The sequence below is a fragment of the Macrobrachium nipponense genome, chromosome 4, assembly GCF_015104395.2.
Source record: "Macrobrachium nipponense isolate FS-2020 chromosome 4, ASM1510439v2, whole genome shotgun sequence".
In the NCBI taxonomy this organism is placed as follows: Eukaryota; Metazoa; Arthropoda; class Malacostraca; order Decapoda; family Palaemonidae; genus Macrobrachium; species Macrobrachium nipponense.
In genome coordinates, this window is record NC_061100.1 from 127,522,785 (window position 1) to 127,535,089 (window position 12,305).

At 36.8% G+C, this 12,305-nt stretch overlaps 1 protein-coding gene across 4 annotated transcripts in view; it reads right to left on the reverse strand.

Moving 5' to 3' along the window:
- Positions 1 to 432: 432 nt before the first annotated feature.
- Positions 433 to 12,305, reverse strand: part of LOC135211162 (L-threonine ammonia-lyase-like) — a 32,532-nt gene continuing 20,659 nt past the window's right edge. For all 4 annotated transcript variants that reach the window (XM_064244349.1, XM_064244345.1, XM_064244346.1 and 1 more), the window contains exons 6-9: positions 8,719 to 8,844; positions 8,356 to 8,461; positions 4,016 to 4,137; positions 433 to 2,868 (exon numbers count right to left, since the gene is read on the reverse strand). In XM_064244349.1, the coding sequence (XP_064100419.1) occupies positions 2,725 to 2,868; positions 4,016 to 4,137; positions 8,356 to 8,461; positions 8,719 to 8,844 (498 nt within the window). In that variant the 3' untranslated portion in view covers positions 433 to 2,724. The remainder of the gene's footprint in view (positions 2,869 to 4,015; positions 4,138 to 8,355; positions 8,462 to 8,718; positions 8,845 to 12,305) is intronic.

The following is a 12,305-nucleotide window of genomic DNA, read 5'->3' on the forward strand; positions in this document are numbered from 1 at the left end:
CGCTCAGCGTCTCATCGGTTGGTAACAGCAAGAAAGTGAAATTTGGTATCCTAGACCTGTATCCACGAATTATTCATTTGGTAAGGTGCTATATCGTTTTATATAGTTTCGAATGTCTGAAAATAATTTCTCTATGGCAAAGTTATAGAACCATCACGGCAGGGAAAAAGTAACCTTTGAGAATGTAATTAATCTTAACATAATAAGTGCTAGGCCTATTCCTACTGATTCTGCTTGTGCTTTTATCGTTCATATTCAAAGTCAAGATTTCTTTATAGCACTCCTTATTTGACAATTCTAAGTATAGTTCCAAAGCCTAAACCTTAGGATGGAAAGAAATGACTGCTATCATTTTGCTTTTGTAAAAGAAAATCAGTTATTTATATACACAGAGATCACTGATCATTCAGGAAGGGAATAAAATTTACATGAGAAGTTTTATCTGGCTTTCCTTTATTTCAGGTATATACAGATTAAAGTACTTGAATGCTTTTTTGCAAAAATCCCAACAAACAAGCAACACCCAAAGCAAAAAAGAAGAACTCAGCCCACAGTTACAAGTTGAAATAAGGCTTGCAGTTTGAAAACTACTTCACCCACGACTCTTCCCAGATATTTTTCCACCAAAAATTAGCGCCTTACAAACAAATCCAATTCTATTGCTTTATAATTATGGCAAAAATGAGTAAATAGGCTGTATTTAGTATTTACTTTTGATAACAGTGAAATAATTAAACGGTAAAAGGTACCCAAACTAATTGGCTGAAAAACTATTCTAACGTCACGGGCCAAATTTTGTGCTCTAATGCAAACTGCTTTGCTTAACAAATTAGTAGCATCCTACCGTGCAGTGGCGGATAGATTGATGTGTAAATCTCAAAGATATAATTAGATTTTGATAATGTGTACCCATTGCACAAACGTAAAATAATGATAGAAACACTGAAAAAATTATATTTTTCTTTATGCATGCATTCAATGCTCATATTTGCCAAAGAAACTTCACTTGCTACTTCTTTGTAAGCTACACGTGTTGGAAACAACGTAACAATCTTCAGAATTATAATCTCTCTCTCTCTCTCTCACACACACACACAACACACACGTTGATAGAAACAACTTATTGTTAAACAGCCAACACGGTTTCAAACAAAACAGATCCTGCCTATCAAACCTCTTGGAGTTTTTCATAACATGCTTGTATTTATGACAGTAGTAGAGCAATAGATATGCTCTACTTAGATTTCCAAAAGGCCTTTGACAAAGTATTACACGAGAAACTAATGACAAAAGTTAGAGGTTTAGGAATTGTAGAGGAAATAGCAGACTGGATCGAAGAATGGCTAACTAATACAAAACAGAGTCGTAATAAATGGTGAAGAATCAGAATGGTCAAATTGTAGTTTTCACTAGCAAGATAGCCAAATTTGCAACTGACACCAAACTAGGTGTAAATGTAGCAGACCAAGATACAGTAGAAAGTTTAAGAAATGATCTATGGAAAATAGGAGTGGTCAAAAACATGGCAAATGCCTTTTAACCTGGATAAATGTATAGTGTTTCAAATAGGAAAAACAACTCGCATGCCAACTACGTGCTGCTTGGGAATGACATAAATAGTGTAGAACGAGAAGAGGACCTGGAGTTATTATTACCAAGGACTTAAAATCCACAAGACAATGCATAAAAGCTTAAACGAAGGCACAGAAACTAATGGGATATGTAAAGAGGCAGTTCAGATACAGAAATAAGGAGGCGGTGCTGCAGCTCTACTCATCAATAGTTAGACCACATCTTGAACATGAAGTACAGTTTTGGTCACCAACACTAAAAAGGGACATGCGTAAATAGACTAAAAGGGGTACAAGCAAGAGCCACAAAGTTAATTCCATCCATCAGGCAAATAGGTCACCAAAGACGACTAGTGAGCCTGAACATGTATAAGCTAGAAACACGACAATTGCGAGGACGACTAATGAAGACATTCAAAATACTGAAAGGCATAACAAAAGTAGACAGTAATCTCTTCACATTAAACGATAACAAGGCAAGAAATAATGGATGGAAACTAGAACTAAAACGATACAACACATCGCATTGTGGGACCTTCTTCACAAGCAAGATATGTGACACATGGAATAAACTGCCATGAGAAGTTGTTAACAGCAGCAGTGTGGAAGAGTTCAAAAGAAAGCTAGACAAAATCATTAGAACACTGTGAATGAATGGTAAAACCTGCTCCTAAAGATAAGTGAGCACACGATGTCTCCTCAGATGGACTAATAAGTTTGAGACATCCTAATCCTTGTAACTCCTTGTAATTCAGTACATACAATATACATATATATATATATAATATATATATATATATATATATATATATATATGGTAAAATCCTAAGTGGCCCCCATGAAAGATTTCTAAATCCGCGCTACGGACATTTCTATCAAACTATTTTATCGATAACATATCATTGAAGAAATGTGTTACATTTTCTCCTGTTTTACCAGTTTACCAATCGTTAACTAACATTTGACTTTTTCAGGTATTTTTAATTTTACTTTTAATTTTCTTTTGTCATTACCCAATGTATTGTACAATTACTGCTACAACTGGCAAATTTGATTCATTATAAAAAGTCTTAAGCTGTAACTTATTACAGATTTTTGGGTCCAGGCAACTGTAATCCTTAGCCAGTATGACCATCAGACATCAAGGCGATTTTTAGGGATGGGTATTCAGGATCAACTGTAAGTTTCTCGTGCTGATGTTGGCACCGCAGAGCACCACGGCCACTCTCTTCCCTTTGAAGTTGCCGCTGACCTTTTTCAGAGCTGCAAGTGGCACCCCAGCTGCCCCTTCGATCACCTGGAGCAATGGACAACAAATAGCATTCTTACAAAACTGTGAGTGAGGCACAAGAAGTACAAATTTGGCTTTAAACCTCTTCGCTCAACATATTAAAAGACTTCAAGAATAAACGAGTCAGGTGTACATTTAGAAGTTTTAAAAGCTTTTTATTATTACCGTCAACCCCAAACTAACAGAATGTTCCGTAAAAAACCTAAAGACTTGGAAGGTTGCAAGTGATTTTATCGGGAATTTAAGAATAGCTGCTTACTTATGGAACAATTTTTTTTTTCAGTTTTTAGGGTTTTCATTTTAGATCTAAATTCTGGGGGTCTTGGCAATCTCAAAAAACATGTGGTAGTTTGTAGTATATATATATATATATATATATATATATATATATATATATATATATATATATGTCTATCACATTCCCGTGATTCATACATATATCGAACTACAAATGTCCTTTAATATCTAATTATATTAATTCAGAGGTAGAGCGAATTAGATATTAAAGGACATTTGTAGTTCGATATATATATATATATATATATATATATATATATATATATATATATATATGACTAATATGTATGGGTATATATTGCAGCAAATGGTATTATGATTTGTATGACCAAGTACTCTTCGTGTGAATTGTATTGAGAACATTAGGTTTTGAAGAATGTTCATTTATCTACGTTTTGTAGAATATTGTGTAAGTCTAAGACAAGACTAAACCAGGGCCGTCATTTCAGACTTTTGTTGGGTGGGTGGGGGGAGACGGTTCGGCAAGCGAAGTTAGCCTAACAAACTTTTTTTTTTCTTTTTTGAGCTATTATATGTGGTTTTTGAAGCCACACAAACAAGGTATTTCGGCAAAAATTACATGCTCTCACTACTATTTGTATATCTCATCATCACTGGTAGCCATTATAGTAGACATACAAGGATCAAGAAACGCAATATTTCTGAGAAATGTCTTATATTTATGATTAAACATTTAAAAAGAAAACATGCTGTTACTTCATGGGGCTTGAGGGGCAAGGGGGCCAAGTTGAGGCTTAGGTGGCCAACTTGAATCTTGGGGGATGTGGTAGATGCCCCCCAGCCCCCCAAATGACGCCCCTGGACTAAACTAACTTAATTACGAATAGGCATTTACCTTCTTATGTGCCTGAAGGCAGTAGAAAATAGCGTCTGCTATTTCTTCTTCTTCAACAAGCACCCAATCGTCCACCAGGTCTCGGCAAAGCGGGAAAGTTACTGTTCCAGGTTCAATGCCTCCTGCAATTCAGGAAATTGATCAGCGCTAAGAACCATAAGTATTTCTAAGACAGAGGGCGATAGGTTGGCAGCCTACAACCCTAATTTATCCCACTCATAAGAAAGAAGAAGAAATGGGGAAGGCTAAAGAGGTGGGTTTTATTACCGGGAATGAAAGACAAAAATAGAGGAAGAAAAACATTACGATAAATCGAAGAAAATCACGAAATCAAGAAAGACAAAATACGCATGTTATATGAATCTCTCTGCATTACTACAAGCTTATTAGTATGCAAATTAAAATTAATCACAAAATGAACTATGAAATGAAATAACCTCCCTCTACTTCAGATATCTGTGTTTGTATTTGTTAAACAAAGAACCAGCCTTTCGAACTAAGAGGTTCTCCGAAAACAATAAAATTATTTGTACTTCTCATCAAATTCAAGTATCTTTATCGTTATGGAATATGAATCTTTAGATCGGGTACCGGTACGTTATGGTTGAGAAGCGTTGTTTGAAATTGATGCCGTCAGAACCACAGATATAAAAGCCTAGATGCCGCATCAGCCGCTAGCTGAATAGGCTGGGGCACGTCATCAGGCCCGCCATCTTGGCGCGGTAATTCAAACAATGCAGCAGGCTGCAGTCTATGACGTTTTTTGCCACTATTCGCTTAATATTGCACGGATTTTCTTGTCTGATGGCTCGTTACAAAGCTTACATAATTCCCTACAAGAATCTAATAAAATAAAGTTGTTCCTTATTGTCTGAAAGTTAACTTGCAATTATTTTGTTTTAGCAGGTAGGGGGAAGGGGGCTAGTTGTACACAAATGTTAATATTTACCCATAACTATTGCTGTAAACAATGATTTGAAATGCTGTGATAAGACAGCCTACGAAAAAAAAATTGTTAAAACAATATTGTTTATGGGCCATTAGGTCAATAGGGTAAATCGTGTGTTGGACACTAATTTGATGTTTCTAGATTTCTTTCACTGCATTATAGCTATGTAATATTAAAGTGTTAATCTGGTCCTTGTGATAAGAACTAAATGGCCAAGCAAGGCACATAATGAGTTTTTGTTGATGTTTTGATATAGCCTGCTAATTTCATATCAATGTATATAGATTATCATTACAATGTAGTATCATTAAACTGTTGGAAACAGCAATGAAAAAAAAAAAAACTTGTTTAAACTGCTAGGAATATTTATAAATAAATGCACAGATGTACAATAAATGTTATATATACATTCAATGTAAGAACAAATATCATGAAAATAAATCATTGTGCAATATATTTTGAGAGTTGTTACTTCAAAGTATAGGCTTAATGACCCATAAGGCCACCCATAGCTTTAAATTTACATGTGTGACCAAACCAATGAACAGTTAGCTGAAAAAAAATTAGACTGGCCTTATGATTGTGGCCTAGGCTAAAAGGCTCGGTTGGCGGGGGTGTGGGGGGGGGGGGGGGGTGTACTATGACCGGGTATACAGGGTTGCTCGTCAGGATTGGCTCATTTTGGCAATTTTGGTCTAGAGATGTGTCCCCTTCTGGAAGGGTAGAAGTATAGAGATGGCCCAGGCCCTTATCCCAAATAAGGCATAATAATTTGGGTCCTTGACAACACAGGTCTAGAGATGAGCTATATTGAACTGTTAATGCTTGCCATAATGATATATCCTAGTCTGAGCAAATTAAAGGTAGTTTTGTGAAAAATTTAAGTTCTATATAATTATTTCACCATATAAAATTAGGTCTAGAGATAGGTCACTTTTGCCACTAGACGAGGTCTCTTGATCCCCCCTAAATTTTCCAAAGCCAGGTCTAGAGGTCAGAATTCACTGAGGAGCATCCCGTTCAAAAAAATTGGAAGAACCCCCACACACCCCAGGCTCAAAGGAGCAGGCAGAGATGCAAAGGCTAGATAACACAGAAATCCTAGTTATTCTAGGGCCTACTGTAGTTTATTTTAGGCTCAACCCTACAGTTTTATGACTTAAACTAGTAGGCCTGCGCCAAAAATTATATTGGGAGATTTTTTAACAGAGCACTTCGAGAGACAAAGATTTTACTTAAGTTGCACAGATCCATAGCTGTGGGCCTACTTTAGTAATCTGTCTTATCACAGCATGTCAAATTATTGTTTACAGCAATAGTGATGGGTAAATATTAACATTTGTGTACAACTAGCCCCCCTTCCCCCTACCTGCTAAAACAAAGTCATTGCAAGTTAACTTTCAAACAATAAGGAACAACTTTATTTTATTAGATTCTTGTAGGGAATTATGTAAGCTTTGTAACGAGCCACCAGACAAGAAAATCCGTGCAATATTAAGCGAATAGTGGCGAAAAAACGTCATATAGTGCAGCCTGCTGCATTGTTTGAATTACCGCGCCAAGATGGCGGACCTAATGACGTATGTCCGGCCGGCCGATGCGGCATCTAGGCTTTAATATCTATGGTCAGAACTAAAAAACCAGCAAGTAAAAGTCAGTTGATAGTGCGCATGCGCAATATTTGAGATGTTTAAAGAAGTAGGTTGCGAACTTGCGGCCATCATTTTTCTCTTGGTGAATTATTAACTATATTACTATCGTATAAGGACAAGCTTTTCTGAGATAAAAGGCAGGTGATAAAGTGATGATTAATGGAATGTGTGTAGATAGTTTACATCTCAGATATGCATCAGGGAGTGGTGATTATGGTGATAAAAGCAACTTCCAAGTCAGTAGCCTAGCAAGTTCGACCTCGGAGGCCACGTGTTAATGTTAACGAGAATTGCAGATCTGGCAGTGAATCTTTCACTGAATAAATTTTGAGCATATTGATATTTGGCGTCGGAGGCTAGCACTATTGGCGCCTAAAGGAAAATGCACTTGAGAGGATACTCCAGATGTTTATGGTGCAAATATGTAAATAAGGTAAGTAATCACATTTAAAAAAAAAATTAGAGCACACCTCTTGCAATGGTAATAATGTATCACATTGTCCTGAGTGATGTAGTACCTTTGTATTGGGAAGCCTAGGCATGCTACGGTCACTAATTGTAATTTAGTTTATCATTTATTCCCTAAAGATGCAAAAAATGGATATACTAGGCTATTTACATTAAGTTACGTTAGATTAGGTTAGTTAAGGGCCTTCTGGTCAAACTACAACCGGAAGTCTTAATGTGCCCCAGGTTTTCCTCTACACATAGACCGTGGAAACTATTTTTGACCATTAATTCGTATGTTATGCCACAGAAAAACATATACCTATATCCTTAGCTTAAAGTTGAGTTGTTCAATCGAACTATTTCCTTTAACGATCCAGAGTAGACGAGTTAATAGTGTCATGTTTTAGGGTCAGTAGGCTTACCAACTGTAGTCTGTATATTAGATTTTGAAGTTTTTGATGTAGTCTGTATATTAGATTTTGAAGTTTTTGATGTAGTCTGGATATTAGATTTTGAAGTTTTTGATGTAGTCTGTATATTAGATTTTGAAGTTTTTGAGAGAAACTAACAACTGGTTGAGGCGCGATTAGGTGAAATTACCTGCCACTTTACACGGTCCTTCCGTTCAGCTATCACTCTGAAGCTGTTATTGCGTTGACGACAGACGTTCTTTCAGGACGTCTAGTTGATTGTTTTATCAGACGCTCAAAATTTTGCGTGAGAAGAGAGAGAGAGAGAGAGAGAGAGATAGAGAGAGCGTTATTAACCCGGTACTATGTATCCACCATTGTCAAAGTCCAGAGTAAACAAAGGCAGTGACACCGTGTTTAGTAAGTGCTAGCCCCTCGGGGAGCAAAGTATTATATACACCAATTTCTGTATTGTGTGGTCGACAATTTGAACATCTTTGATTCCCGAAGGGCTGTAGTAGATTCACATCAACCGTGTATCTGGTGTCTAGGCCAGTCACTTACGACGCTCCTGATTGGCTGTTAATAAGCCAATCGCAGGGCTAGAAACTCTCATTCTCTCGAGAGAGTTCACATAGGCCTATGTGAACTTTCGAGAGAGACTTGAGAGTTTCCAGCACTGTGATTGGCTTATCAAGAGCCAATCAGGAGCGTCGTAAGCGACTGGCCTAGAAACCAGATGCACGGTTGATGTGAATCTACTATAGTAGTAAACACAGCTTCCCATTGAGGTTCAGCCATGTTTAGTACTAGCACTTCGCCTCGGAGGGGATACATACCGGGTTAATTAATGATTAATACCGCGAGAGAGATACTCACCACCAGTGCCATCGGAGAGGGTGTCGTAACTCTCTTCTTGAATGATTTGACCGTTTTTAACCGACTCGTGCATCACCTTGTTGTTTCTAGGCGAGCATCCGATAATCTGAGAAAGAGAGAGTGAGAGTGAGAGAGAAAGAGACAGACAGGATATGTTTATCGTTTGGCCTGAGGTGGTGGATGTATCTTTTCTACTGAAGCACTGCTGAATCTTCAGTGTCTATGACTCCGAATTACCCAGAATTCAGGACAGTGCAACCAGAATTTACTTGATGAAATAACTGGTAGATGGTATTTGATTGCAAGAATGGAAAAAGGAATTATGTATGTAATTAGAGTCAGAGAGAAGAAAATCAGACTGACCTTACACTGTGGTCTCTTGCATTTCAAGTAAGCAGCTATTCCTCCAATAAGACTCCCGCCTCCAACAGACACGAAAACCGCATCTACGTCAGGGAGATCCTTTATGAGTTCTATGCCAGTCGTTCCCTGAAGAGAGGATAGGAATCCATTCGAACTAACGAATCTTCACTTCTTGTACGCCCATTTATCATAGATTAATTTTATCAGTTTTTATACCTTATACATTGCCCCAAAGTTTCCATCCACAGGGAATACTTCATTTCAAAATATCGTATTGTTCCCTTCACGTTTTATTTTGTTGTTGTCTGTAAGAGGCCTCAATCTTTAGTCATTCCTTTTTAATACGTTATATATATATATATATATATATATATATATATATATATATATATATATATATATATATATATATATATATATATATATAGTTCTACTATTTTCTACCTGCGTTGTTGGCCGTAGATGACCCAGCTTACAGAATTAAAATGAATATATCCTGCACATTTACCCATTCTGTTTCGTGTTTTTTTTTATTTATAATAGGATTTTATAAAATTTATCGTTTTTCACTTGATAATTAAGGACAAGTAACAGGTGTATAAGCAAGTTGGACTTTTGTTATTCATAAAAAAAAAAATCGTTTATGTATGAGAGGCGCTTTCAAAGATATTTTGGGAGCTTGTTTACGAAACTTGTCCTTCTTCCTTTAACCAACGTGTAATCATCGGCTCCCACAATTAAGATTTCACTCTTATTCGGTTATTTCTTGGATTTCGTGTCTTTCTGCCATAGTCCCTCAACCCTACTATGATTTTACAAGGCTTCTCTAGTATGTCAGTGCAAAATAATGTTCTGCATCAGTTCAGTGTTTAAAAGTCATTTCCCTATATATATATATATATATATATATATATATATATTATATATATATAATATATATATATGTGTGTGTGTGTGTGTGTGTGTGTGTGTGTGTGTGTGTGTGTGTGTAATAAGGGACTGGACACACCTGTGTGTTAAAGTGGCCGTAGACAGTTCTCAGTTGGTATTTTATGGCTTGCTAATGCAAACAGCTGTGGGAGACTTTGACAAATCTCTCTCTCTCTCTCTCTCTCTCTCTCTCTCTCTCATTCTCGTCTCTCTCTCTCTCTCTGCTCTCTCTCTCTCTCTCTCTCTGCAGGTAGGAAGGATATATTCTTAATTCTCTTTCATAGTCTTGGTATGTTTCGGAGGATGTCGTGGAAACACAAAAGTAGCCAAAATATATATGTATTCTCTTAGCAGTTACATTCTTGAGATAGACTTTTTCACAGAAGAGCTTTGATATCTGAGATAGATGGAGGGCGAAGAAGAAGTGATCTCTTACAGAGTGATTTACAGTGTAATAGATTAGCAAACCTAGCAAAAGATACGTGTGTGTGTGTGTGTATAATAAGGGACTGGACACACCTGTGTGTTAAAGTGGCCGTACACAGTTCTCAGTTGGTACTTTATGACTTGCTAATGCAAACAGCTGTGTGTGGGAGACGTTGACAAATCTCTCTCTCTCTCTCTCTCTCTCTCTCTTCTCTCTCTCTCTCTCTCTCTCTCTCTGCAGGTAGGAAGGATATATTCTTAATTCTCTTTCATAGTCTTGGTATGTTTCGGAGGATGTCGTGGAAACACAGAAATAGCCAAAATATATATATATTCTCTTAGCACTTACATTCTTGAGATAGACTTTTTCACAGAAGAGCTTTGATATCTGAGATAGATAGAGGGCGAAGAAGAAGTGATCTCTTCCAGAGTGATTTACAGTGCAATAGATTAGCAAACCTAGCAAAAGATTCGTGTGTACGAACGAACACCTCTTTTTAGGTTCCCAGAGCAGGAGGAGGTTTTCGTTTGTATGTTTGTTGTTTTGCATACTTAGCCTTCGCTTGCACCCTGTGAACATTAAATTTTAGGGCAATTATTTCCTCAGCGACCTGTGACCTGATTCAGAGTTATGCTTTTATTCTAAGGAATGTATTACAGTTCCTTTTATCATTTTATGGAGGAGTTGTGGAGTTCCATTTGACAACGTCTGTGTGTGTGTGTGTGTGTGAGAGAGAGAGAGGGTGTAATTGCTGTGTGGATAGTTAACGACTGAATTGGCTGTTGGTGAGTTCTGGGTTGTCTTTTGTCAGTCTTTGGTGAGAGCTGGTGATAGTAGTGTCGGCAGCAGTCTTGAAGGAATTGAAAGTCAGTAGAGTTGTGTTATTGATTTGTTGTTTGTTTTGTTTAGTTTGATATTGTTGCTTAAGAGTTGTTGTGCCTGTATTGTTAGATTTGTTGTGCTATGAGGTTTTATTGAGTTATATGCGAGTTCCTGTTGGATTATATGAGTTGTTATGGTTGGGGGTTGTTGTTGGTGAGCTGCTGTGATTTCTTGGTGTTGTTAGTGGGTGTGTGTTTTGTTGGTTTTTTGTGTTGGTGATTGTTTGTGCAGTGGTCTTTTGTTGTGGTTGTATTCCTTGTTTGTTGTTAGGTTGTGGTTGTGCTCCTTGGTTGTTTGCTGAGTTGTGGTTGTGTTCTTTGGTTGTGTGTTTGTGCTTATTGGGTGTTGTGTTGTTGGGTTGTGGTCTTTGGTGGTTGTGTTGTTGTTGAGTTGTGGGGTTGTGGTCCTTGGTTGTTGGGTTGTGGTTCTTAGTTATTGGTGGTGTCTCAGCGACCTCGACCAGCGGACAGCACAGCCCTGAGTATCTGCAGTTGGGTCAGTACATGTGTTTGTGTTTTTTTTTTTTTTTTTTTGTTCTTTGTGTGGGTAGGTCAATTGTCCTGTGTGTATTCTGTAGTGTACGGAGGAATGTGTGACTGAGGGTGAATTTGGTAGCTGGATTGTTTAGGTTTATGTAGGGGAGATTTGCCCGCTTATTTTTAAAGCTTCTGATCCCGCCACAATGTAATTGATGTATTTATCATTACACACACACACACACACACACATACACACATATATATATATATATATATATATATATATATATATATATATATATATATATATATATATATATATATATATACTATATATAAAGGTAGAAGCCTCAAAGGAAAGTGAAACAATGGAGTATTGCTTAGCAGACTGACATACATGAGAGTTCCAAGTAAACTATCTCAGATTCTCATATATATAATTATCTAGATTTAGTTGATAGATTAAACAAAATTACTTTTTGCCCCACTGATAGATTCGTTAGTTTTGATGTATGTTCTCTATTTACTAAAGTCCCTATAGATTCTATTTTAGGGTATCTTAGTAACGAACTAACCCTGCATGAATTACTTCTACCTGTAAGTCACATTATTTCACTCACTGAGTTGTGCATTTGTGATTGTAGGTTTATATTCAATGGTGAATTTTATCAACACATATTTGGTATGGCAATTGGCAACCCTTTATCACCACTTCTCTCAAACCTGTAAATGGAATTCTTTGAAAAACGCTATTTACCTAATATAATTTATATTCTTTAAAGTGGTATAGATATGTTGATGATATTTTAGCTGTTTTGTCTGCTGATATTTATGTAAATGATTTACTCTCTAAATTAAATAACCAGGTG